The following is a 26984-nucleotide window of genomic DNA, read 5'->3' on the forward strand; positions in this document are numbered from 1 at the left end:
TGGGGGGCCACGTACTGGACTCGGGACGTCTCTTCCCAGGGCGCTGGCGGGTCCTCACACGCTCGCCGCAGGGCCGCGATCTCAGCTTGCAAAGCGCGCACCTCGGCCAGCTCTGCGTCCATGGTGCGTTGCTGACCTGAGCAGCGCCGGCTGCGCCGCTGTCACTCTGACCCGCGCATTTCACCGGCGCTTCAAGCCTCCCGCGCGCTCCCGGCGCGGACCATCCCAGAGCTCACGCGGAGGGGAGGCGGGAGAGCCACGCGTGACTCCCGCGGCACTGTGCGTCCAACTCCGCGCTCGCACGAGAGCCCGGGTCCTCGACGTCCCTGCACACGTTTTTCTGGCCGTCTAAGCAGTGCCTACACTTTCGGGAGAGCGCGTTCTTTGCTACTCCAAGCCCGCTCCGCTGCCCACCCCCCGCCAGCAGCCTTGGAGCCGCCCGGCCGCGTGCGTCACTAAAGAGGCAGTGCTGGAATCACGTGGAGGGGAGTGCCTCTTTATTTTTTTTCCTCCTTCTTCCTGACTTCCGCCGACCTAGTCCAGGAATTGGTACAGCAATTGTGTTCAATAGAAACTAGTGGATTTTTGGTTTGGGCTCTTTTGTGGTCGTTGAGGGGGAAGTGACGGACGCGTCAGGGAAGGTGGGAGGACGGCAAAGGAAATTAAGAGCTCTTGGGAACTGAATTGTGGTAACGGAACGTTAGGGGGCTGGGTTGGAAATCGAGTAGGAAGGAAGAGAGGATGCTCCGTTGGGACATGTGACCAGAAATGAGGTGCTGCGGAGGCGCTGGCTTTAGGTGAAGACGTGGTGAGGAGTGGGTTTGGGGCCTGAGAAATCACAAGGCTGTTCCCTAGCCTCTCTCTTCACTTCTCTGGGTCTTCTCGGAGAAAGAAGGCTGAAGTGGGTAGGTTGGGGGCGGAAACTATCGGGATAGGTAGGCCGTACCTCTGCCTAGAATACATGCCATGTGGTGGACGCTGGTTGAGAGTCTCGTTTGGGAAGAGTCTGTCAGCTCTTGGAGAAGGGCAGGGTGAGAGCTGAGCGCCTGCCGGGGGCCAAACGAAACGATTGATATTATGATGGGCCTTAGTAGCTCTGGAAGTTTTTCCGAATCCCCTGTGATCCAGCAACCTTCACAGTATAGTGTTAAGAATTCCAAGTTCTGAAGTTAGACCTGCATTATAATCCTGGATTCACTAATTTTCAGTATGGCATTGGGAACGTGACTTAACCTCTTCTGCTCTTCTGGAAAATGGGAAGCATGCAAACTACTTTATACAGTGCATGCAGGCACATAGCAAAAACAGAAGTCTGTATTCGCTATGTCCGTTGATCTTTGTGTTTGAACCCCACTTTGCAGCACTTTTATTGTGACATAATATTGTATCATTTGTTTAATTCGTTTCTGATTACGAGGAGTTCCAGGAGCTCCTAGCCGCTCTATTCACTTTCTCCGAAGAAGAAGGCTGGGGTGGGTAGGTTGGGGGCGGAGACTATTAGGAAAAGGTAGCCTAGGTGTTTTTATCTTTTAGTGTGTTACCTGCCACATCCTATTTCTGTCAGCCTTTGTTTAAGACAGTAAATGAATGTATGAATGAGTCAAGGAAAAACATCTAAAAACGTGAATGTGTAAATTAAGAAGTGTAAGTGTAATATGAAGAAGTGTAGAGTGTAATATTATGACCGTTCGGAGGGAAAAAACCTCTGTCTGTACCTGTGTCTATATAGGTATGGGGTTTGCTGTTCCAAAGTGCATTCATGAAGAATGTGGATATAGGGATTGGGCAAAAGCTCTGGGACTAAAATTTGGAAGCAATACAATAGGAAGTGAAATACAGATCCAGGAGATGGATTTGGTACAGAAGGTTAAGGAGAAGTAGTTGTTTTGTTAGATTTGAGAAGAACTAAGGGAAAGAATTCTTCTCTGTATATACAGAAAATTACTTTTCCCACTAAAACACACCAAGTATATGTCCAGCCTTCATGAAAGTAAACAGAGAAACGAAGCGCCTTTATGTGGGTGGCCTTAGCCAGGACATTTCTGAGGCAGACCTACAAAATCAGTTCAGCAGATTTGGAGACGTTTCAGATGTGGACATCATCACACGGAAAGATGACCAAGGTAAATTTATGGTTCTTCACTGGGTAGTTAAAGGCAGACATAACTCAAGTTAAGTACTAGAAAATAAAACAACCCTAACATATATGTTAATTCTGAACAGCAAAAGTTTGAAATGATGTTTTGGAGGTATAATGTATGATGTGGAACTTGACCAGAATTCGTTTCTGAAATCAGAAAAAATTCTAAATTCTAAAACATCTGATTTCAGAAACATTAACTTTCAGTTTTCAGAGCTAACATACTAACATTGATTAAGTGTCCCGTTAAATAGAATATCACTGGCATACAATAAAAATGTTTCCTTAACTGACTACTGGACATTTTCTACTTCTTTGGGACTATTTTGTTAATCCTGTTTATTTTTGTATCCAATAAGACATAAGGTTTATCTTTGAAAGAATAAGTTTTCAAGAACCATTTTTTTTAGTTAATTATTATTTAGAAACAACTTTTTTTACATTGCTTTCTGAATAAGAATTCAAATAATTTTTTTTTTTTTTTTTTAGGAAACCCACAGAAAGTCTTTGCATATATCAACATTAGTGTAGCAGAAGCAGACCTGAAAAAATGTAAGGCCATCATATATTTTCTATACTATTTGCCAGTTTGTATCACTTTGTAACTAGGAATAACTTTGGTTGTAAATCTAAACCTCCACAGGCACTTTTAAGTTATCCAGAGGGACAGCTGTGATGGAGAGAATTCCAGTATCCTATAACTCAGCAGGTTTAGGTCCATCCCATTTAGCATCAGCAGACATGGTAGCACACTGCTAATGGGTTTACTTAAAATTGCTATTCTCAAATATTTTGGACAAGGGACCAAGCTTTCATAGAAACTGTCTGTTACATATATCCCACTGAATGTCGTGCCACATTCCCCCTTGGTCTGATCATTTCTTTGGCAGCTAATCCGTGTCACTAAACAGTCTTAAGGAGAGGGCTTTACAATACACCCTTGTAGGACCATAACCTTGAAATTGTGAAATCTGTTGATAAGTTTAGTAAAGCCAACGGCAAACAGTGGCCTTCAATGAAGAGCAAGAGATAATCCAAACTGCCACAGTAACGTATTCTAGTTATTTGGAGGCCAAAAAGTGAAAAAGACATGGAAAATAAGTAAAGGGAATGTGCTAATAGAGGAAGAGGGCAGTCAGTCTTTTGTAATTTCATTTGGAAAAAAATTGCTTTATTCTGTTTTTCATTTAGGAATATATGTGACAAATGTGAAGTTGTGGATAAGAATACATTAACTAGGCTTTGTAACCTGTGGCAATTTATTTAAAGTTTTCAGCTCCAGATTGCTTATGTGATGAATGACAAAAGATAGTGTTTGCCTTATATTTCTGTGGTAATTAAATTAAATGATATATTTGCCACACTTTGGGAGGCTAAGGCAGGTGGATCACTCAAGGTCAGAAATTTGGAGACCAGCCTGGCCAACATGGTGAAACCCCATCTTTACTAAAAATACAAAAATTAGCTGGGTGTGGTGGCAGGCATGAGTAATCCCAGCTACTTGGTAGGCTGAGGCAGGAGAATTGCTTGAACCCAGGACGCAGAGGTTGCAGTGAGCCAAGATCGTGCCACTCCACTCCAGCCTGGGCAACAGAGGGACACTCTCTCAAAAAAAAAAAAAAGATACATTTGTACTTAGTATATACCTACCACCTACAAAATTCTGTTAATGGTATTATTAAGGAAGCTGACAGCAGATATTCAGAGAAATCAATTTCTAGGGCATAGCAATTCAAACACAGTTCAGTTACTCACAGTTAATTCATCTACAAGTTCTACAGTGATAATTAGTATGAGGTGATAAAATAAGGTGCTGTAGGGTTCCAAAGTGTCCTCTGATTCACCTGAAAAGATTATTGTTTGATAATCACAATATAGGGAATAACAATAAAATATACATTAAATGTCAGTTATTCAGAGGTTCCTGACATTTGTTTATAAACAAATTGCAAATAAATTTTGCTTTACTTCTTACACATTTGCCTCATTTCAATCTAGTAACTCTGTGAAAGAGGGAGTGTAAAGACCCTTTTGGTAAGTCGTCAAGATGAGACAAGAGCCTAGGCTCCCTCTCTCCAGGTCTCATTTCTTTTCTTCCACTTCCCCTGGGTCTCTTTGTGATAAACCAGTCTGCTTTTTTTGATATTAAATAATTAGAAAAAGCACAAGTTGAAATATATTTTTGCATTGCCATGTACTTGAGTAACAATTCTTTACTTTATAGGTATGTCTGTTTTAAATAAAACAAAGTGGAAAGGTGGAACATTACAAATTCAACTAGCAAAAGAAAGCTTTTTGCACAGGTAAGTTTTGCTCCACTTGGATTTAAACACTTTTTTTTTTATATTGTAAGAGGTTTTATATATTCACTTATTTCAAATTTTCAAGTAATGTAGTATTCTTAACAAATTCAAATATTACAAGTAGAGCTGAAATCCCTGTCAACTCTGAATCCCCTTTACCCCAGACGCCAACAAAAAGGATAATTTGGTATATTTATGTATTATATAATAAGCTATAAAAGTATATATGTACTTATTTTCTCTTTGTTAACACACCCTTTTGTGGCAATATAGATCTCCTCCCTTTATAACAATTGTTAGTACTATTTCAGAAAATGGTTATACCACAGTGTAGCGGTCCCTTCCCACTGATGACTGTTGCTACTTTTTTATGGTCATAGATGATCCTGGAGCATGTATCCTGTGTATATTCAGGTGTTTCTCTGGGTTTATATCAAAAAATGGAGTTGCTGAATGTTAGCATTGTCTACATTTAAATTTTAATAGACTACTAAATTGCTTATGTTGATTTTGACTACTAATGCTAGTATCATACAAAAATATAAAGGAAATAGGAGATCACTATATGACAGGCATATGAGTGATTTTGCAGGTGATTTAAGAGCAAGACAATGTAAGGAACACATGGACACAGGGAGGGGAACATCACACACTGGGGCCTGTTGGAGGGGTGGCTAGGAGAGCGATAGCATTAGGAGAAATATCTAATGTAGATCACTGATTGATGGGTGCAGCACACCACCATGGCACATGTATACTTATGAAACAAACCTGTACATTCTGCACTTGTACCTCAGAACTTAAACTATATATATATGTAGAACAAGACAATGTTTTACAAAAACTATTAAAGCTTTTAAAATCCTAAAGGTAGGCCGGGCGTGGTGGCTCAAGCCTATAATCCCAGCACTTTGGGAGGCCGAGGCGGGTGGATCACGAGGTCAAGAGATCGAGACCATCCTAGTCAACATGGTGAAACCCCGTCTCTACTAAAAATACAAAACATTAGCTGGGCATGGTGGCGTGTGCCTGTAATCCCAGCTACTCAGGAGGCTGAGGCAGGAGAATTGCCTGAACCCAGGAGGCGGAGGTTGCGGTGAGCCGAGATCGCGCCATTGCACTCCAACCTGGGTAATGAGCGAAACTCTGTCTCAAAAAAATAAAATAAAATAAAAATAAAATAAAATCCTAAAGGTATTTTTAGGAAGGAAAGGTATTGTTAGTTGGGGGGGTTTTCAAAATAGGAAACAATTTAAGAATATACAGATAGAATGACCAGGAGAGTTGATAAGAATGTTCCAGACCAAAGAGATACGACAAGAACAGATATATTCTAAAACAAGCAGCAAGCAACCTACTTGGAGGCATGTTTTGGGGGACTGGTCTTATGGGAAAGTTGAGAATTTAATTTTGTTCTTCAGCTGGAGCCTCTGACTGTTAACAGGGTGGTCGTATACCTTTCATTCAGCAGCAGTTGCCAGCCTGCTGTGTGCAGGCACTGGGGCCCCATGTTACACAGGTTGAACACACAGTGCTGCTGTTTGGAATATCTGCGTGGATATGCCTGAGAAGCATAGGGCTGATGATTGTTCTGGGAGGTGGGACATAAAGGAGACAGACCAGAGGCAAAGAGGCTAGAGAGGACTGCTCAGTGCAGTTGTCCAGGCCTGAAGAAGGTGGCAGTGATTTGAATCAGTAGAGGTGGCATTCTCTTCATTAGGAGGGTACGGATAATCAAGACCTAACAAATTGGGCTCTGAAAGATACCTTCCTCATGGGGAAGAGTGAAGGGAGATAATGTAACATAAAATGCCAAAAGTATATAAATTGAAAGGGGAAAATTGAGAGAACTTGTGATCCATGGTCTTGGTCTTCCATTTAGGGGAACTGGGACATCCACTGGAGCAGAGCACAGGTGTGAGCCTGCACATCAGGAATTGAGGAGACTGACTGTAGTGGGTGGGCTAGGAAGAGAGAACGCTTGTGCTCTGGTGGGACAGCCCTGACAACACAGCTTCTCACTGCTGTCTAACCCTGTATTGCTCAGTCGCTGGTGGTAAGGGACTGGTTAATAAACTATGATAGATTGATAAAAAGGCATGTTGTGCAGCAATCGTAGTGATGTTTTTAAAGAATATAATGATAAGTTCGTAAATGAAGTGTACCCAACTGTGCTATGATATTTGGATAATGTTATAAAATGTATATATTTACATATAAAACAAAGATGAAGTAAGTAGACAAAATATTAACAATAGGTTGAGGGATGAGGAATATGTTTTGCTTTCTTCAGTCTGCCTTCCAATGTTCTGCAATAAAAACATATTGTATGTTCAGATAAGTATGTACACTATTATGCTACTAATAAAGCATTTTTGTTTTATTTTAGTTTTTAATACAAAGCTGTTTATTTTCTAGTGCTCATTTAGGCCCAACTGAAGTGAAATAATCATTTTAAATGGTTAATTGTTTTGACTCTTTTATTTGTATTTTCTTTTTTTTTTTTTTTTATGAATTTCTCCTCAGAAATTGTATTTTCTTTTTTATTCAGATTGGCCCAAGAGAGAGAAGAAGCAAAAGCTAAAAAAGAAAAAACAGCTGGTAATACCAATTTGTTAGAAAAGACAGGAGGAGTGGATTTCCATATGAAAGCTGTGCCAGGGACAGAAGTGCCAGGACATAAGGTGAGTCTGCCCTGTAGCCTGAGCCAATCTCGTGGTTTTGGGAACTGATGCCTGAGATCACGTGATCGTGGGTGTCATATCTAAGACCCGTTTCTTTTTTCCCCTTTCTTTGAGGTAATTAACATAGATAGGATTTTATGATTTTCAAGGTGCATCGGCTCTTAGGTAAGCATAGTTCTCTGCCATTTTACGGAGAAAGAAATAAAAACCCAAGCCAAGGTGGACTTTCAAGTGACATAGATAGCCAGGAATATAGGCAGGTCCCAAGTTTGCCTATTTAAATTAGCAGCTGGTGTTTTTTGTAAACCATCCTACATTGCTACATGGGTTACTTGGGATTGATAGCCTCTCCAAATCTCGCCCCCTCAACCCTCATGCTTTTTTTTTTTTTTTTTTTTCTTATTTTTGCTTCCCTCTCACAGTTTTTCTGTTTGGAAACTCTTATTTCATTGTCAGAAAACTAAACCCAACAGTAATGATACCTCACTGATTTTTTAATTATATTTATGTGATATTGTTATTAAATGTTTTCCATTTGTGTCACATTTAGTAAATAAATTCTTTTTTTTTTTTCCTTTTAGGATTGGGTTGTGAGCAAATTTGGAAGAGTCTTACCTGTTCTTCACCTTAAAAATCAACATAAACGTAAAATATCCTTTGTGATTGGCCTCTCACAGTAATTATTTACCAGTGATGGATACTTGTAAAATACCTTTAGCATTTCACTGTCTCTATCAGTAAATCTTTAGTTATTTGTTTGCATATTCCCAGTTTCTTGGTACTCACCTACATGTATGAAACACTTAGAGAATCAGGAGAAAATGAAATGAGGTTTTATATAATTAAGTAATTCAAATGATGAGTGCCTAAGCAGGTTGGTTTATTAATTTATTCATATTGTCATACATGGATTTGAAGCCATTGCTAAAGGAGCTAAAGAGGGGTGAGAGAACAAGAGCCCATCATTTAAAAAGGCTTTAGAACTGAGGTAGGTTTTGAATTAATAGAAAAGTGATGGGAAGTAGTCCTGGGAATAGAAATAGTAGATAGGCCAGGTGTGGTGGCTCACACCTATAATCCCAGCTCTTTGGGAGTCCAAGGCAGGCGGATCATGAGGTCAGGAGTTTGAGACCAGCCTGACCAACATGGTAAAACCCCCTCTCTACTAAAATACAAAAATTAGCCAGGTGTGGTGGCGTGCACCTGTAATCCCAGTTACTCAGGAGGCCGAGGCAGGGGAATTGCTTGAACCCGGGAGGCAGAGGTTGCAGTGAGCCGAGATCACACTACTGCACTCCAGCCTGAGTGACAGAGCAAGACTCATCTCAAAAAAAAAAAAAAGAAAAGAAATAGTAGATAAAAATATGTGGACAAGCAAGATGATGGTGATTTGAAAAATAGTTTGGAGCCAAGTGTGAGCAAATTCTAATGCCTATTCAATGAGGTCAGATTATCTACGACCTTGAAGACCTGGTATGGAATTCTAGGCAGTGTGTCTTGATGTATTCTTCAGCTTTTAACCCTGGTGTCAGTCAGTAAGGGAAGCAGTAGCAGGTGTTTCAGACAGAGGGAATGTATTATATGCAATTAGTTTAAAAGTACTAGAGGACCAAAAGCCAATGGTAAGATTGCCCACTGATTGATAACTGCAGGAAACCACTATCCCTTTGGGACTAGAAGAGCAAAAGGATGTGTCCTCAGAGCGCAGGCCGCTGTGCCACTGAGGCTACTACCTGAATCCAGGCCCTAGTTGGACTGGACATAGTTACTGAACAAAAGGACTTTCAAGAGTAGTCGCTTAAGGTGGGGTGCAGTGGCTCACACCTGTAATCCCAGCACTTTGGGAGGCTATTGGAGGATCCTTGAGCCCAGGTATTTAAGACCAGTCTAGGCAATATAGTGAGATTCTAACTCTATAAAAATATTAATAAAATTAAAATCAGCCAGGCATGGTGGCACGTGCCTGTGATCCCTGCTACTGGGGAGACTGAGTAGGGAGGATCACTTGAGCCTGGAAAGTTTAAGCTATACTGAGTCACAGTCATGCCATGACACTTCAGCCTGGGCAGCAGTGAGACCCTGTCTCAAAACAAAAAAGAATAATAGCTTAAAACACCTTAATTCTTGCCCATTCATATGCTTTAGGGAATCAGCAAATGATAGCCATCATTACAACACATTGATGTTAACTAGAATCTTTCCTGGATAATGTCAACAAAATAGTCCTGGTAAAGATTTAGATTTTTTTTTAATTTTTAATTTTCTTTAATTTTTAAGACAGGGTCTTGCCATGTTGCCCAGGCTGGTCTCGAACTCCTGGACCCATGTAATCTGCCCACCTTGGCCTCCCAAAGTGCTGGGATTACAGGAATGAGCCACCGCGCCCAGCCCAGCTTTCTAATAAAGACCTAAAAGTGTCGCAGAAAGTGAGTCAATGTGAAGTGGATGTCATTGAGCTAGGAGAATCATGGTTAGGATGAGTCAGAACTGAGAAGACAGAAATGGCCAAAAGAGTTTGAGAGTAAAAGGACACACATGTAGCCATGTCCTTTGGGTTCTCCTGAACCCAGAACTTTGCTTTACTGTACCAGCTCAATGGATGGATTTCAGTGATTTACAGAAAATAGCCCTGGGACCTGTGTTCCTATAATATAATCTGAATAGGTTTGCTATAATATCTATCTACAGTTGGAGTAATTTCTGCCAACTAATAATGGTAGTACTAGACTTTACTCAGAAAATGTCATAGAAAGCTCAGTTTCTTAGATCCTGAAAGATAACCTAGTTAACTCCTTATTTTGTTTTATAACAAACTGAAAATAAGAAAAGGTAAATGACTTATTTGAGATTAATTAATATTCTTTGTTTCAATAGATAGGTTTTCCTAAAACCAAGTGCTTTAGTTTTGTTTCTTGACTTGGATAACATCATAAAATATGATCCCTCAAAATACTGCCACAACCTAAAGAAGATAGGGGAGGATTTTACAAACACCATTCCTATATCCAGCCTGACATGGGAACTGGAAGGAGGGAATGACCCGATGAGTAAGAAGCGGCGAGGAGAGTTCTCTGACTTTCATGGCCCTCCCAAGAAGATGATAAAAGTGCAGAAGGATGAGAGTTCCACTGGGTCTCTGAGTCCAAGACCCAGGTGGGTAATAGAGAGACTACCCTTAACACAGCAACAGGCTGCACAAAAAAGAACTTGTGATTCCATTACTCCTTCTAAATCTATGCCTGTTCCTGATACCCAGAAACTTAAAAATCTACCTTTTAAGACTTCTGGCTTGGACACTGCCAAGAACAGAAATAGCATTTCTGATGATGATATTGATTCAGAAGATGAATTAAGAATGATGATTGCAAAAGAGGAAAACTTACAGATAACTACACAGCCCTCAGTAAATGAATCGGAAAATGATCCTCTTGAAGTTGTAAGGGATAATTTCAAATCAAGTGTTCACAAACTGCATTCTTTAATAGGTTTAGGTATCAAAAATAATGTCTCTTGCCATGTTAGTGATAATGATATGAGAGATGATTGTGAGTATGACTCAGGAGATACAGATGAAATCATTGCGATGAAAAAAAATGTTGCTAAGGTCAAAAGCAGTACAGAATTTTCACAAATGGAAAAATCTACAGACAAGAAAACTTATTTCAAAAATGGAGAAAACTGTGAGCTTTCTGGTCACTGTATTAAAGTACAAAAAAGAAAAAGCAATGTAGAGTCAGCCCTCGGTCATGGATTAAAGCTTCCTAATCGTAAATCTCCCTCTCACTCCAGTAGCAGTGAAGATGCTGATTCTGCATCAGAATTAGCTGACTCTGAAGGAGACAAGGAGTACAATGCCATGATGAAAAACTGTCTTCACGTGAATCTCACTTTAGCTGATTTAGAACAATTGGCTGGCAGTGATCTGAAGGTTCCAAATGAAGATACTGAGAGTGATGAACCAGAAACCACCCAAGGCAAGTTTGACAGAGGCTCCAAGATCCCCAAGGCTCCCACTGGCCTCCGCAGAGGCCGACAGTGTATTCGTCCTGAGGAGATTTTAGCTTCCCTGTTAGAAGGAGAGGAGAACACCCCTGGCAAACAGAAACCAAAGGAAAACAACTTAAAACCAAAATTCCAGGCTTTCAAGGGAGTAGGCTGTCTATATGAAAAGGAGTCAATGAAAAAATCCTTAAAAGACAGTGTTGCCTCTAACAATATTAATAAAGATCAGAAGTTCATGAAACATGAGGATCCCAGTATCATATCCATGGAAGATGGCTCCCCGTATGTTAATGGCTTATCAGGTGAACTGACTCCATGCCAACAGGCAAAGAAGGCAAATGGCCCAGACAATATTCAGCCTCGAAAAAGACAGACCACTTTTGAGAGCCAGAATCGCAAGGCAGTGTCCCCTAGTGGTTCTGAAAAGAGAAGTAAGAATCCTATTTCTAGTTTATTGCCATTAAAAGGTAAGAAATCCTTAAGTCTTAGTGCAAAGACTCATAACATGGGCTTTGACAAAGACAGCTGTCATAGTACCACAAAGACAGAAGCTTCAGAGGAAGAGAGATCTGATTCAAGCAGCCTCACCTCTCCTGAGAAACCACCCAAGGCTTCATCAAAGGACACTCAGGAAATCAAAACTGATTTCTCACTTTCTATTAGTAATTCATCAGATCTGAGTGCTAAGGATAAGCATTCTGAAGACAATGAGAAGCGTTTGGCAGCCTTGGAAGCAAGGCAAAAAGTAAAAGAAGTGCAAAAGAAGCTGGTGCATAATGCTCTGGCAAATTTGGTGAGTATATTTTCAATCTATGGATTTAACAAGAACTCACAAAGTCCAGCTTTTCCTTCCCATGAAGTTAGGTATGCCCCTATAGAGTTGATTGTCTGTCTTGGTGTTCAGCAGTTTCATGTTTTGGTCCTTGAGTTAGCTTTTTAATCTGGTGTATCTGAAATTTTCTTTATAATTTTCTTTCATTTAGAAGCTATACCTGGTATATTTAGGTATTCTATTGTGTCTGAATTTACATATAAATCACTTGTTAAGTGATTTATACCTTGCCAAGTCTTGCCAAGATTTACTATAATGGGCTTTTGTTCATTCTTCTAACAATTATTAAGTACACTTTTATAATAAGTGCCAGTATGAAGATGGTGATCTTACCTTTCATGCAGTTTTTGGCTCATGGTATGGCATGCTGACAGTCACAGTTCAATTACATGGGGCCAGGAGTGGGGTGTGTCCCTTTGCCTTGGCAGCACACAGGAGATATACCATGTCAGCTGGGAGCTTCTGTAGTCTGAGCTGAATAGTAGGAAAGGGTAAGTGGGAACTGGCCAGGCACAGGTGAAAGGGTGCGAAGGGAGAGGAAAAGCATTCATTTTAGGAAAAAGGAACAGTTTATACAAAGGTGAATATTTTCAATCAGTGTAACTAAAATTTTTATAGCATGAGGTAGCAAGAAATGAGGCTAGTGGCTGACTTTGTTCATAAAGTGAAAATACAGTGAAGAATTTTAAGCAAAGAAGGGAAGATTAATTGTGTCTATTTTGGAACAGTAGTTGACAAACTACAGCTGAAAGGCCATCCAGCCCATGGCCTATTTATGTACTGCCTTCAAGCTAAAAATAGTTTTTGAATACAGAACAAAGACCATATGTGGGCCTGCAAAGCCTAAAATATTTACTCTGGCCTTTTACAGAAAAAGTTTGTCAACGATTGTTTGGGAAAGATCCTTCAGACCATGATGAAAACAAATCGAATGGGTCCAGCTGGAACTGGAATCAAGGAGAATCTTTGGGGAGGTGGAAAATCAAAACCATGACAATGTCAATGGGAATAGATTGAATTAATACCAAGAAGGTTTAATTCATAGGACTTAGTGATAACTGGATATGGAAAGGAATTGTAAGTTTCTGTCTTGAGCAAATAAGCAGATGGTGATGGCATTCACTAGATAAGGAAAGATGGCAGAAATTAGATTTCTCGGGGGAAGGGGAGATAGGTTTAGACATGTTCAGCTTGAGATTGGGTTGTTTTAAGATGCAATGTTTTTTTTTTCTGCTAACATTTAGGTTCTGGGGATACATGTGCAGGTTTGTTACATGGGTAAACTGTGTGTCTTGGAGGTTTAGTATACAGATTATTTCGTCACCCAGATAATCAGCAAAGTACCCAATAAGTGGTTTTTCTTTTCTTTCCTTTTTCTCTCTCTTTTTTTTTTTTTTTTTAGATAGAGTTTTGCTCTTGTCGCCCAGGCTGGAGTGCAATAGCATGATTTCAGCTTCCCACAACTTCTTCTCAGGTTCAAGCAATTCTCCTGCCTCAGCCTCCTGAGTAGCTGGGATTACAGGCACCCACTTCCACGCCCAGCTAATTTTTATATTTGTGGTAGAGATGGGGTTTCACCATGTTGGCCAGGCTGGTCTCGAACTCCTGACCTCAGATGATCCACCTGCCTCGGCTTCCCAAAGTGCTGGGATTATAGGTGTGAGCCACCACACCCGGGCACATCTTTATATTTTGACTTTTTAGTAATAGCCATTCTGACTGGTATGAGATGATATCTCATTGTGGTTTTGATTTGTATTCCAATGACCAGTGATGTTGAGCATTTTTTCTTATGCTTGTTTGCCGCGTGTATGTCTTTTGAGAAGTGTCTGTTGTGTCCTTTGCTCATTTTTTACTGGGGTTGTTTTTTGCTTGTTGATTTAAGTTCCTTATAGATTCTGGATATTAGACCTTTGTCAGATGCATAATTTGCAGATATTTTCTCCTGTTGTGTAGGTTGTCTGTTTACTTTGTTGATAGCTTCTTTTGCTGTGCAGAAGCTCTTTAGCTTAATTAGATCCCACTTATCAATTTTGGATTTTGCTGCAATTGCTTTTGGATTCTTAGTCATAAAATCTTTTTAAGATGCAGTGCTTTTCATGGCCTCCCTAGGATAGTCATCTAGAGGATAAACCAACACACATCATCTTCGGTTCTGACAGTGAATGTGAAACAGAGGAGACATCAACTCAGGAGCAGAGCCATCCAGGAAAGGAACGGGTGAAAGTAAGAACTTCAGGATGTCTCTGTGGGCATTCATCTACTTTTGAAGATCCACTCCACAAACAACTGCCAATCTCAACATAAAACCCTCCTGAGATCTGCAGTGAGGCCCAGGGCTTGCCAGGTCACCACACATTGAGACTACAGGGGTCTTGGAGATTTTCTCCCATATGAACCTATATTCTCCACAACATCTGCAGCATGACACCAATATTAGTGAAACACTACAAAAACTGTTCTTGCATATAATAACTATCTCCCCAAATCCAGGCTTCATTGGGAAGCCTCTGGATGAGTGATCCCAGAGGCCAGTTAGATATCACTGAGTCAGGAATTTCCACCTGACCCACCGTTTACTCATTCCTGGTAGATGAGTCGGGGTATTGGCTTTCAGTGTGAGGGAGAAGATTACTATGAAGGAAATGCTACTTTCTTGCCTAAGCTATTAAAAAACGTTTGTGTTTCTTCACAGGAGTCTATGGGTAAAACATCGGGGAAGCTGTTTGATAGCAGTGATGATGAGGAATCTGATTCTGAAGATGACAGTAACAGGTTCAAAATTAAACCTCAGTTTGAGGGCAGAGCTGGACAGAAGGTTAGTGAAGATTGAAAAGAATTAAACTTACAACATGTCCTTATTTTTTGACATAGTCCTTAAATCTGCGTAAATGCAGGCAGGCCTTAACCCACTTATTTGGGGAGGGTGTCTTCTGTGATCCTCTCTGATTGGTTCATAGGTAGATGGCGGTAGGCCCACATCTTAATGTAGTGAATTTCAGTGTGTGGGGAGGTGTACATTGATAGTCTTCGTTAGAAGCAATTTCTTTGGAATGTGGCTATCGATTGTGTATGTTTTTTGTCTGTGTAGCTCATGGATTTACAGTCTCACTTTGGCGCTGATGACAGATTCCGCATGGACTCTCGATTTCTAGAAAGTGACAGTGAAGAGGAACAGGAAGGTAAATGCTTCATTGTCAAAAGAGTCCTGATGTCATAGAAATCACCTAGTGTACCTCCTTTGTTTAATACGTGAAAAAACTCTGCATCCCAAGACATTGGATTGAGGCGTTTATAAACAAATGTACAGTTATACTAAGTTTGTTTGCACATAGTAATTTAGGCAAATTTAATACTTAGAGCTGCCAGAAAGGAAAGAAAGAAATAGCATCCACTAAAGGTACCATTTTACTCTATCCCATCCCTGGCATGAGAAGAAGTTGAGTTTCCTACCTGGCAGGCTATGTCAGTTGATCAGCAGGTTCTGGGTGAAGCCATGGAAAATGGTTAAGTCACTCCTCGCTTTCTAAAACAAAGAGTGTTCATCATCCTCCAATGTGCATACCTGGTGCAGATTATTTTTTAAAGCAGTGTATCACTGAATGCTATTCTACTTGAATTTATCCCTATTTGAATGTATCTAAGAGTAATGATACCATCAGAAGCATCCTAATTCTACTTCTTTTTACTTACTATAGGATTTTCCACAGCAGTAGTTCTAATCTTTTCTAATCTACAAGACCTTCTCCTCTTACACTTTAAAAAGGCCTTACCTCCTATGTGGCTGGCTTAAATGAACTCCCTGATTCCCTCTCCCAATCTCAGAACTTCTTTGCCCTTACCTTCTTGTTTTTTTTTCTCCTTCCTGAGTTAATCTAATCTGCTTTTTAATCCTCGCCATTCCTACTTCCTGTTACCTTTCATCACTTGCATTTTCACTCTTCCTCTTCTAGCTTCTTCCTCTTTATAGAGGCATAGTTAGGTCTGTGGGTCCCAAAAAAGCCTTTCCTCTAACCATGCCAGTTTTCAAGTTTCTACTCCATCTCTCTTTCAGTTCTAACTTTGAAGCAAAAAAGTAAATTACAGCTAATTCAGTAGCAGTTAGCTTTTTATTGAAAACGGTCTGTGATTTGATCTTCTCAATTCTTTGAGGTCATTATTAACAGTATTGAGACTGTTTCAGGAAACCAAGATTCAGAGAGGTTTAAAATGAATTCTCTAGGGTCCTCTCAAACTCTGTTTCAGTGCTGAGATTATAGTCATGAGCCACTATACCTGGCCCCCTTTCCAACTTTTGAAAGCACAGTGTTTGTCTGTTCTGCAAGAAGCAGCACAGCTAGCTCCCATCACCTTGAACCCTTTCCAGCATTATATTTTACTTGACTTTCTCATTCAAAACTCCATGTTGAAAACACAAAAATGAATAGAACCTGGAGATTAACCTTCATTTAGAAGGTGCATAGAGAGGTTATTTTCTTAACTTTTGCCAATTTTGTCTGTTTCCTTACAACTCTTTGGGTATGTGTTCCCTCAAAGCCATAAACAACTTGTTCTCAAGTGCAATGGCATTGTCTCCAATGACACCCTCTTCAGCTAACCTAGAGCATATGTCACTGTTGATCATCCCTTCTTGAAATGTTCACTTTGCTCCCATTACATCATAACTTCCTGGTTTTCTTGACTCTTGGTTCCTAATTTTTCTTTTGCCTCTAAATAAGGGTTCTTCCCAAGGTTCTGTAAGTCCCTGTAGCTTTAGCTTTCACTTGCACGTGAGTATTTTTCAAATTTGTGTCTTCTTTTTTCCTTGCTGTTCTGCTGAGCTCCCAACTGGTCTTCATTGCCTGTTGGATATTTTCTGCAGGCTTTCCTGAGTTCATGTTAAAACTCAGCAAGTCCAAACCAGCTCTTCTAAACCCTTCTCTCTGTGCTGATGTCATGTCCATTCCTAGAATCTCTGTTGTTTTCTTTCCTTCTCAACATGTTTTATTTATTTTTATTTTTATTTTTATTTTTATTTTTTTGAGAAAGGATCTCACTGTGTTCCTCAGGCTGGAGTGCAATGGCACAGTCATAGCTTACTGTAACCTCAAACTCCTGGTTTCAAGCGATCCTCCTGCCTCAGTCTCTCTAGTAGCTAGGACTACAGGCATGTGCCACCATACCCAGCTAATTTTTGTATTTTCATAGAGACAGGGTCTTGCTGTGTTGCCCAGGCTGGTCCCAAACTCTTGCCGTCAAGTGATCCTCCTGCCTCAGCTTCCCAAAGTGCTGAGATTATAGAATGGAGCCACGGCACCTGACCCCTTCCCGAATTTTAAGGCACAGTGTTTTGTCTCAAGTAAGCAGCACAGCCAGCCTATATCACCTTAAGCCCATTTCAGCATTATATTCTACTTCCCTAATAGTTATTATTAGATTAAAATTTAAATTGATGTTTTTGATTGTCAAAAGTTGTTGAAATTAGCAGTTTCCTGTTTCAACCTAATGCAGTGTAAACTTTTTGCACTTTTATTATTTCAATATATGTGTTCATTTTGTTTCCAACAAACACCTGGCATGCTTTCCTACCACCTCTTAGGGATTCAACTTTGTCTTTGCTACCTCATAACTCTACCTAGTTTATAAAGCATCTTTTGATTCAGTTAAACACTATCTCAAAGCCATAAACAACTTGTTTATTTTTGAACCCTTAGAAACTTTGGGGGCATCCCTATAGAGTACTTAAATCAGCATTTTATTCTATTTCTGTTCGTTGGTTATTTATATCCTGCAGTAAGTTGAGTCATACAGGCTTATACTACTTTTGTATTTCTGTAATCCAAACTAGCTACTTAACTTTATTCTCTGATATTTTGTCTGCTTGTAGTAGTTGAGGATAGTAGTTTGTAAAGTTCCATGATGCCTTTGTATGTGCAGAGGATATGGCTTTTTCCCCACAATAGTTGTTATTGAATCAAAGACTAAAACAACTAACCACTAATATCTTATATTGTCAGACATACCATTTTTCAGATGATACCATCTGAAAAATGTCAGATATACCATTTTCAGATATACCATTATCGTTTTTCACTGTCTTTATCATTTTTAGATTTATATATAATTTAGATTACATGTTTACAATGTTAAAAAAAATCAATGTAGTTTTACAATTAATATCTTGCTCTGTTACATTTGTCAATCTTTATCTTAAAAGTTTTAGAATTGCTACCGAAAGCCATTAAATTCAGATTGTTTTATAATTAGTAACAGTAGTAGGACTTTTCATTGTCTGGTCATGTAGACTTTCTGAGTTTGCTATGGCTGAGGATCTTGGGATATGGGGGATAGTGAAATAAGGTTACACTTTTCTTCTTCCTGACTTAATAGACTTTGTACATGTTTAGGTATTTGGTAAATATTGGATTGAGAATTTTCAGGCTGTGTTTCCCAAGAGATTATTAATTATCCCTTTCCCTCAAAGAGGTAAATGAAAAGAAAACTGCCGAAGAAGAAGAGCTTGCTGAAGAAAAAAAGAAAGCCCTGAAGGTTGTGCAAAGTGTTTTGCAAATCAACTTAAGCAATTCTACAAACAAAGGATCGGTAGCTGCTAAGAAATTTAAGTATGTTTTATGTTCTATCCCATTCTACCATATCATCCTTTGCCATAAATGTCTTCTTGAATTCAATTTAAAACTAGGCCACTTTTAATGGCCTGGGGGAAAGCAGCCGACAATAGGTATCAGACCGTTAAAAATATACTTACCTTTGACCCAGTACTCACTTAAACAACTAATCTTAAATTATTTCTGTATTTATACACTTAGATGTCAGAGCAGTATCACTTCCATTAATGAAACTGGAAAACAGTTTAAATAGTAACTGTAAAACTATTAATCTATATAAATGTAACTGTATGGAAAATTTCAGGCTTGCAATTTAGAGACTAATGTAATAAACGCCTTATACACCATCACCTACCTAGCTTTTAGTCACCAACATGTGACCAGCGTTCTCTTCTATACCTTTATCCAACCCCTGGTTTACACAATGAAATATTTTGTTCAGATCCCAGGCAGTGTATCATTTTATCTGTATGTATTTTAGTATGTTTAAAATCATTTAAAAAGCTAAAAAGCCAGGCACAGTGGCTCACGCCCTGTAATCCCAGCACTTTGGGAGGCCGAGGCGGGTGGATCCTGAGGTCAAGGAATCGAGACCATCCTGGCCAACATGGTGAAACCCCGTCTCTACTAAAAATACAAAAATTAGCTGGGCGTTTGGCACCCACTTGTAGTCACAGCTACTCGGGAGGCTGAGGCAGAATTGCTTCAACCTGGGAGGCGGATGTTGCAGTGAGCCAAGACTGTGGCACTGTTCTCCAGCCTGGTTGACAGAGCAAGACTCCGTCTCAAAAAAAAAAAAAAAAGAAAACCCCAAAAGCTAAAAAAAATCCAGGAAATCTCAAAAGTAGGTCGTTTAAAATATTATTTTTCCAGGTACAGTGGCTCACGCCTATAATCCCAACACTTTGGGAGGCCGAAGTGGGCAGATCACCTGAGGTCAGTAGTTGGAGACCAGCCTGGCCAACAATGCTAAACCCTGTCTTTATTTAAAATATAAAAACTAGCTGGGCATGGTGGCATGTGCCTGTAATCCCAGCTACTTGGGAGGCTGAGGCAGGAGAATCACTTGAACTCGGGAGGCAGAGGTTGCAGTGAACTGAGATCACACTATTGCGCTTTACCCTTGGAAATAAAGCAAGACTCCATTTCCAAAATTATATATATATATTTTATTTCTAGTAAGATCCTAGTTATCTTCTTTGATGTCATATGGCTTTTTCTTGCTGCAAAATTAGTCTTCCTAGTGCTGAATTATAATTTGCTGCTTATTTTTCATATTAGTGTTCTGTTTGATCTCTTCCAACCTCCCCTCTTTTTATATAGGGACATCATACATTATGATCCAACGAAGCAAGACCATGCCACTTATGAAAGAAAAAGAGATGATAAACCAAAAGAAAGGTAAATAGAGCTACTTCTTTTAGCAATAGAATCATGTAAATTAATCTCATTTCAGACAATTAAAAATGTAGGTAGGAACCAAGATCCTGCTCATTGGTCACACTGTATTTAGTTAAAGATTGGCGGGGTAGGGGTAGTGCAAGTAGAGTAAGAGAGGAATTATTGATGTGGTGGAGGAAGTCTTGCCTTTTCACAGAGGAATCTATAAATGATATGTGCTCCTACTCTAGTATGATGCCTTCTATTCATCTATTTGTATTAGTTTCTTGTGACCTCTGTAACTACCACAAACTTGGTTACTTAAAATCATAAAAGTGTATTTCTTTACAGTTCTGGAGCCTAGATGTCCCAAATTAAGGCAGTGAACAGGCTGTTACCCTCTAGAGGTTCAGGGAAACAAAGCCGTTTTATGCCTCTCTTAGTTTCTAGTGACTGCCACCAATCCTTGGTGTTCCTTGGCTTAAGACCACATTCCTCTCATTTCTGCCTCTATCTTCACATGGCCGCCTCCTCTTTTCTTTATGTCTCTCCTCTTTGTGCCTCTTATAAGGACACTTATGATAGCATCCGGCACCCACTTGGATAATCCTGGATGGTCTCTTCATCTCAGGACCCTTAACTGAATATCTCTGCAAGACTCCTTATCTAAATAATGTTAACATTCACAGGTTTCAGGAATTAGGACATGGACATAGCTTTTCGGCGGGTAACCATTCAACCATCTAGTGTGGTAGGAGCTTCTGTTTCCTAAAGATATGCAGTCAGCTGGATAAATATGGCAAATATATAGAGTAACCAGTAGCAGTTTGGTTTAAATCCTTCATTTTCCAACTGTTAACAGCCACAAAAATCACAAAAGGCAATGTGGTATCTTGAATTGAATCTTGAAACAAAAAAGACAATTCGTGGAGAAACTGTTGAAATCAAAATAACGTCTGAGTTTAGTTAGCAGTAATCTATCGATGTTATTTAATTTAGACACTTGTATCATAGTTATATACAATTACATAGTTACATACGTATTACATTAGGGAAGACAAAGTGAAGGCTATTTAGGAACTCTACCATTTTGTAACTTTCTGTAAATCTAAAATTGTTCCAAAATTAAAGGATTCTTTTAAAAAGTTTTATATGTAGAGTTTTATTTATCATATTTCTCCATTAGTAGAGTTTTATATCCTGGTTGTTGAAGAGATAGAATTAAAGTTGTCCAAGATTTTTTCTTTTCCTGATTTCTGGAAATTTTCCAAAACCTATTTCTTTGTGATGCACATTTCTACATATGTCCTTTCAGTAAAGCAAAACGAAAAAAGAAAAGGGAGGAAGCTGAGAAGCTACCTGAGGTATCTAAAGAAATGTATTATAACATTGCAATGGATCTGAAAGAAATATTCCAAACTACAAAATATACCAGTGAAAAGGAAGAGGACACACCCTGGAATGAGGACTGTGCTAAAGAGAAACCTGAGGAAATCCAGGACCCTGCAGCTCTGACTAGTGGGGCTGAGCAGCCCAGTGGGTTCACATTCTCCTTTTTTGATTCAGACACTAAAGACATAAAGGAAGGTACTTTTCTTTTTTCATATGCTTTTTGATTTTAGTCAGTTTGAACTTAATCAATTGAATCTGCATTAAGTGTAACAGATTTAATGTGAGCTGAAGAAAGGATTCGTCTACCTAGATGATTTGAGATTTAGTGTCACAGGAGCATAAACACGATGTCCTGAAGCTGTGAAAGAAAATACTTTTGCATTTAAGGGAGCAAACCTCTACTAGCTGCCATATGAAGGGAAGCCAGAGAATAATGTATAGCGTATTTTCTGTTAAGTAATAAGTTATGAAGAAGTATAGTAAATCATATATTTAAATAGCTTTGTATCTTAAATGAAGCAGAAGATGCTATGACTTATGGAAAACTAGTGCTGTATATGGTAAGATTAAAAGAAGAAACAGGTAACCTTCCTGGTTTTATACAAATATGCCATGTCATCAATATGCCAATTATTGTAAAGTTTATCCTTGAAAATTTGCCAGAACCGAGAGAGAAGTATAAACACCAGTACATACTGTTTTACATTCCATTTCAAGAGGTTTACCTCTAAAGGCCAACATGGGCCACAGGTTAAAAAACACCTGACCTGTTCCTCACCCAGGGTTCAAGATATATGTGCAGCTTTCTGGAAGTTCACTGTAATAGCAAGTAATACCTATACAGAAGAATACACACATACCTAACTACAATGATTCTACTTTAAATACGTGTGTTTAGTAGATAAAATTTTTTTTTGAGATGCACTGTCGCCCAGACTGGAGTGCAGTGGTGCAATCTTGGTTCACTAGCAAATAATACCAATTCTGTGGTACTTTAAAAGGAAGTACAACAAGCTAGTTGTTCAAAAATTATTGTAAGTAAAACTACATTTTCTTGTCTTTGTAAACTGTTTAGTAGGAGAGTTGGCATGATGTAGATTATAATTTTTGTAACTTTGAGAGCAAAACGTGAGAAATTGATCTTGAAACGGGTCCTAAAGACGCCAGCAACTTGAAAGATGTTTTTTAAAGTACTTGGGAAGTTTTGAAGATTTATGAGGTGATTGTCCTGATCTTACAGCAGTAGTTTTTTCAGCAGTTCTAGCAAAAAGTTTTGGGTATTAAATATGTAAAGATATATTCCTTTTCTCATTTATAAATAGACAAGAGGGAAACCTGATTTCTCTGTATCATGTTATATTTTAGGCTTCTCAAGCTAGTACAGATTCCATCGTTATTTTGTCTGTCATTTAAAAAAATTTTATGACTCATTAGAAACTTGAGTTTTCATACCTTTTTTATATTACTGCTGTCCTTATCAGATCATTCTAGTGACACCAAAATTATCATAGTAATTTCTGAAAATATTTGAAAAATCTAAGACGATACTACCCATTTTTTTATATTACCTCTTTTAATGATTAATATACTGGAACTTTAGATATGTCTACATGGTAAAAATAATCAAATGAATGTGTACAGAAATGTTACAATACCATCATCTTTTGATGTCATAATTGATGCAGAGACTTACAGAGTTGAAACAGTGAAACCTGGAAAGATTGTCTGGCAGGAAGACCCTCGTTTCCAAGACAGCACTTCAGAAGAGGAAGATGTTACTGAAGAAACGGATCACAAAAAGTCCAGTCCTGGGTAAGCAATTTTGTTTCTTTGCAGGCATAGTTCATAATTTGTAAAATCTGAATTAGACATGCTTTAGAAATATTTTAGCTTCTCTTCACATGACAACTAAATTGTCTTATCTCAGCTTTTTTTTTTTTAGTCAGGGTCTCACTCTGTCGCCCAGGCTGGAGTACAGTGGCACAATCTTGGCTCACTGCAACCTCCACCTCCCGGGTTCAATTGATTCTCTTGTCTCAGCCTCCCAAATAGCTGGGATTACAGGTGTCCACCACCATGCCTGGCCAATTTTTATATTTTTTGTAGAGATGAGGTTTCACCATGTTGTCCAGGCTGGTTTCAAACTCCTGACCTCAAGTTATCTGCCTGCCTCAGCCTCCCAAAATGCTAGGATTATAGTTGTAAGCCACCGCACCCGGCCATCTCAGCTTCTTTAAAGCATTTTCTAGTCATTCTATAAATGGAGAGTATGTTTTCTTTTCCTTGAGATTTGGATAGCACTAAAGGGACGATTGGGTGAAGTCACTGGTCTGGAAACAGAATGCTGCAGTTGACTGGGTGCCTACCCATAGGACGCACTGGCAAATGGGGTGGCAATGGTGAGAGTGAGAGTATCAGCAACCAACACAGGAAAGACAGAGGTTCTTTCTTAAACAAGTCTTCATTATCAAAGGTTCATATAGAAGAATATTGGAGAGAGGGTATTTTAACTCATGGCAAAATACAAACAGATGTATTTTAAAGTCTCATTCACCTGAATTCTAGAGGGAATAGAAAAAAGATATATTTAAGAAATAGTGTATTTATGTTTTGAATGTAAATATTTCTTCTTAAATATTGAAATTAAGCCAACCCATACCTATCTCTCTCTTTCCCTTTGTCCCCTTTCTTTTCAGAGAAGCATCATTACCTGAAAAAGCAACCACTAGATTTTTCTTTTTCTCTAAGAATGATGAAAGACTTCAAGGTCAGTCCATTTTTTTTTCATCAAATTACAAACATATAACAGGTAATAGTACAGTTACAGTAATACACATCCAGAAATTCTGACCCTTGGTAATGTCATGTGGTTTAACCCTGTTTGTTCACACTGATGAATGTTAACTTGCAATGCTGTCAACGACTGAGAGCTCCCCACTCACCACTTTCTTTGCCCACTTGTTCTCATCAACAAAGCCTTGTTTTGTTCCAGGGACTTAGATGTTAGGCATACAAAACCCATAAGGTTTTAGTGCCATAAAAGTCCATCTGAAAACTCAGGCTATTGGTGAACTCATTTCTTAAAGCCTAACACAAAGTTACATAATAATAGTAAATGATATATAAACAGTAAAAGCAATACTATATTTTTCATTTGGAAAGAAAAAAATACTAATTTTTGAAAATATTTAGAAATTTAGGGAAAAGAGTGATCTTTACTAGAATTGGAGACTTTGATAATGCCAATACTTAGAATATTACCCATTTTAGAAGTAGTTTGCTGTTTCATTTTTCTTGTTTTTCCCCTAGCAGGTTCTGACTTATTCTGGAGAGGAGTAGGAAGTAATATTAGCAGAAACTCTTGGGAGGTCAGAACAAACAACCTTCGTATGGTGAGTAATTGTTTCTCCATATTGATTATTTCCTAAAAAATAGACATGTTGTTATCTATCTAGAAATACAGTGCTGGAAGTGAACTCATGAATGGTACAGATGAGAGACTGCAGACTGGCTCAGTTGAATGACCTGTCTCAGAGTCCAGCCAAGCCTATTAAGTAACAGGAAAGCATCAGATTTTTAAAGACTGAATTGTACTTCCCATTATAAATAAGTAATGCCAAAAATGCCAATATCCCCTGTTCATTTCAGGAGAGCACTTTCAAAATAGATTTCCACAACCCTGACAATGAGAATAAACCTAAGTTTTACTTGTATGTACTGAACATCTTAAAAACAACTTAAGTTTGTTAACAAAGTCTTTTATTTTTTGGATCTTCAAGGATTGTCGGAAGAAACATAAAGATGCAAAAAGGAAAATGAAACCAAAATAATAAATGTCAGCATTGGTTTTAATACTGAATGTGAACAAGGCTCACCTAAGAAAACTGACCCAGAAAATAGTTTTAGCTAACAAAAGAAGAAATTTCAGAGTGAAGGAAGTTTAAAAATCTGGCTGATGGAATATCATTCTGGTTGTCATCTTTTTCTATGGAACTCCTCGCATTTCTTCCTAAGTAATTACTTCAAAAAATTAAATTCAACTTCTTAAAAAGGAAGCACAAGACAGACCTTGAAAATATTTCCTGTATATACTCTCTTTGCCCTCTATCTTGAGTAATTAATGGACATCGTCTTGTCAAGGTTGCATGAAGCCTTTTTTTTTAAGCCTTTTTAAATAAATGGGTCAAAGCACTTGTAGTTTCCAGCCTAGGCTTTGTGTGAATTATAGGCTATTTGAAATGTTTATTTCTAATTATGTCAAATACACCTTCCATTTTGTCATTTTTGTTTAAACTGATTAATTACAAGTCAACATTGAGTTTTATACTTGTGTTTTGGTGAATAGCTAACTGAAATATAGGACATTTCAGACCTACATCATATAAGAGTTCTGTGAGAAACAGGAGAGGAAGCCACATACAGAGTTACATTGTCATTGACCTCTAGGAATTAGGGAACAACAGCTAGATGCAAGCCATCCCAAAATTCTAGTTAGACCAAAAGCTTATGAAAAATACAAAGTGTCTGAAAGATGGGTAGTCACAATTAGGAGTCAGAACTCTCCCTGAGCCCAAATAGGGAAACATTTAATATTACATTAAATAACCAACCTACCTATAATTCAACACATATGTCTCCTATCAAAATGGGCTCTGTATTACATAGGCTAGGCACGGTGGCTCATGCCAGTAATCCCAGCGCTTTGGGAGGCTAAGGCAGGTACCTGAGGTCAGGAGTTCAAGACCAGCCTGGCCAACATGGTGAAACCCCATCGCTACTAAAAATAAAAAAATTAGCTGGGCATGGTGGCTCACACCTGTAATCCCAGCTACTCAGGGGCTTAAGACAGGGAGATTGAGACTTGGTAGGGGATAAGGTATGAGGAGAATCACTTGAACCCAGGAGGCGGGGGTCGCAGTGAGCTGAGATTACATCACTGCACTCCAGCCTAGGCAACAGAGTAAGACTCCATCTAAAAAAAAAAAAAAAAAAAAAAAATAGTATTACATAGTTCCAAGGTAGTATCATTGAGCCATGATGTGTGTACCTAAAATTAGTATTTATTGATTTACCTCTGCTGAATATAAACTTTTTTTTTTTTTTTGAGACAGAGTCTTGCTCTGTTATCAGGCACCAGGCTGGAGTGCAGTGGCGCAATCTTGGCTCACTGCAATCTCCGTCTCCTGGGTTCAAGCAATTCTCCTGCCTCAGCCTCCTGAGTAGCTGGGACTACAGGCACACGCCACCATGCCCAGCTAATTTTTGTATTTTTTTAGTAGAGACAGAGTTTCACCATGTTGGCCAGGATGGTCTCAATCTCTTGACCTTGTGATCCGCCCACCTCAGCCTCCCAAAGTGCTGGGATTACAGACATGAGTCACTGCAGCCGGCCACAAACTCTTAACTGTTGGGATTTCATCTAGTATGTTAACCATTATGTCCCTAGTGCTTACAACTGTGTACTGTACATAGTGGGTTCTCAGTATATATATATATTTTTAATAAAGGTCCAAGGAACTAAGTCGCTTCAAGAGTCATTCTGGATTCCTAGGTTTCCAAAACTTCAGACTTCAAGAAGAGTGGGGACAACTACGCAGCAGGATAAATAATTCACACATTCCACCTTCTCTTGATACAGATAACATT

The 26984-nt window shown here is 38.9% G+C and overlaps 2 protein-coding genes across 13 annotated transcripts in view; one reads left to right on the forward strand and one right to left on the reverse strand.

The window, feature by feature from the left end:
- The window catches only part of CENPP (centromere protein P), a 279890-nt gene extending 279238 nt beyond the window's left edge, over positions 1-652 (reverse strand). For 3 of the 5 annotated variants that reach the window (XR_004263557.1, XM_032260493.1, XM_032260491.1), the window contains exon 1: positions 16-389. Coding sequence is in view for 3 of the 5 variants with exons in the window: in XM_032260493.1 (XP_032116384.1) it covers positions 16-122 (107 nt within the window). In the remaining 2 variants the exon portion in view is untranslated. Of the gene's footprint in view, positions 1-15 lie in introns of all 5 variants that reach the window. The other 2 variants (XM_032260495.1, XM_032260492.1) reach the window with 2 other exon arrangements.
- On the forward strand, positions 558-25662 carry NOL8 (nucleolar protein 8). Of its 8 annotated transcripts, none has more exons than XM_032260475.1 (17): positions 558-808; positions 1938-2123; positions 2630-2692; positions 4365-4443; positions 6995-7127; positions 7709-7777; positions 10054-11922; positions 14074-14187; positions 14657-14779; positions 15053-15143; positions 18425-18563; positions 19890-19967; positions 21262-21533; positions 23024-23150; positions 24035-24105; positions 24651-24730; positions 25118-25662. In XM_032260475.1, the coding sequence occupies exons 2-17, from the start codon at positions 1985-1987 to the stop codon at positions 25166-25168; spliced, it is 3498 nt and encodes a 1165-aa protein (XP_032116366.1). In that variant the 5' UTR covers positions 558-808; positions 1938-1984; the 3' UTR covers positions 25169-25662. The 8 variants fall into 8 exon arrangements, 7 of the variants coding, with proteins under 7 accessions (XP_032116366.1, XP_032116363.1, XP_032116362.1 ...); XM_032260472.1 differs by having other exon boundaries at positions 591-901; positions 24648-24730; XM_032260471.1 differs by having other exon boundaries at positions 591-808; positions 24648-24730.
- Positions 25663-26984: the final 1322 nt, after the last annotated feature.

The sequence above is a fragment of the Sapajus apella genome, unplaced genomic scaffold, assembly GCF_009761245.1.
Source record: "Sapajus apella isolate SASKATOON/1434 unplaced genomic scaffold, GSC_monkey_1.0 scaffold118, whole genome shotgun sequence".
Classification (NCBI taxonomy): Eukaryota; Metazoa; Chordata; class Mammalia; order Primates; family Cebidae; genus Sapajus; species Sapajus apella.

Coding starts and splice junctions, on each gene's coding strand:
- NOL8 (XM_032260472.1), top strand. CDS start 1,985: ATGAAAGTAAACAGAGAAACGAAGCGCCTTTATGTGGGTGGCCTTAGC. Junction 2,124..2,629: donor CACACGGAAAGATGACCAAG/GTAAATTTATGG, acceptor TTTTTTTTTTAG/GAAACCCACAGAAAGTCTTT. Junction 21,534..23,023: donor CACTAAAGACATAAAGGAAG/GTACTTTTCTTT, acceptor TAATTGATGCAG/AGACTTACAGAGTTGAAACA.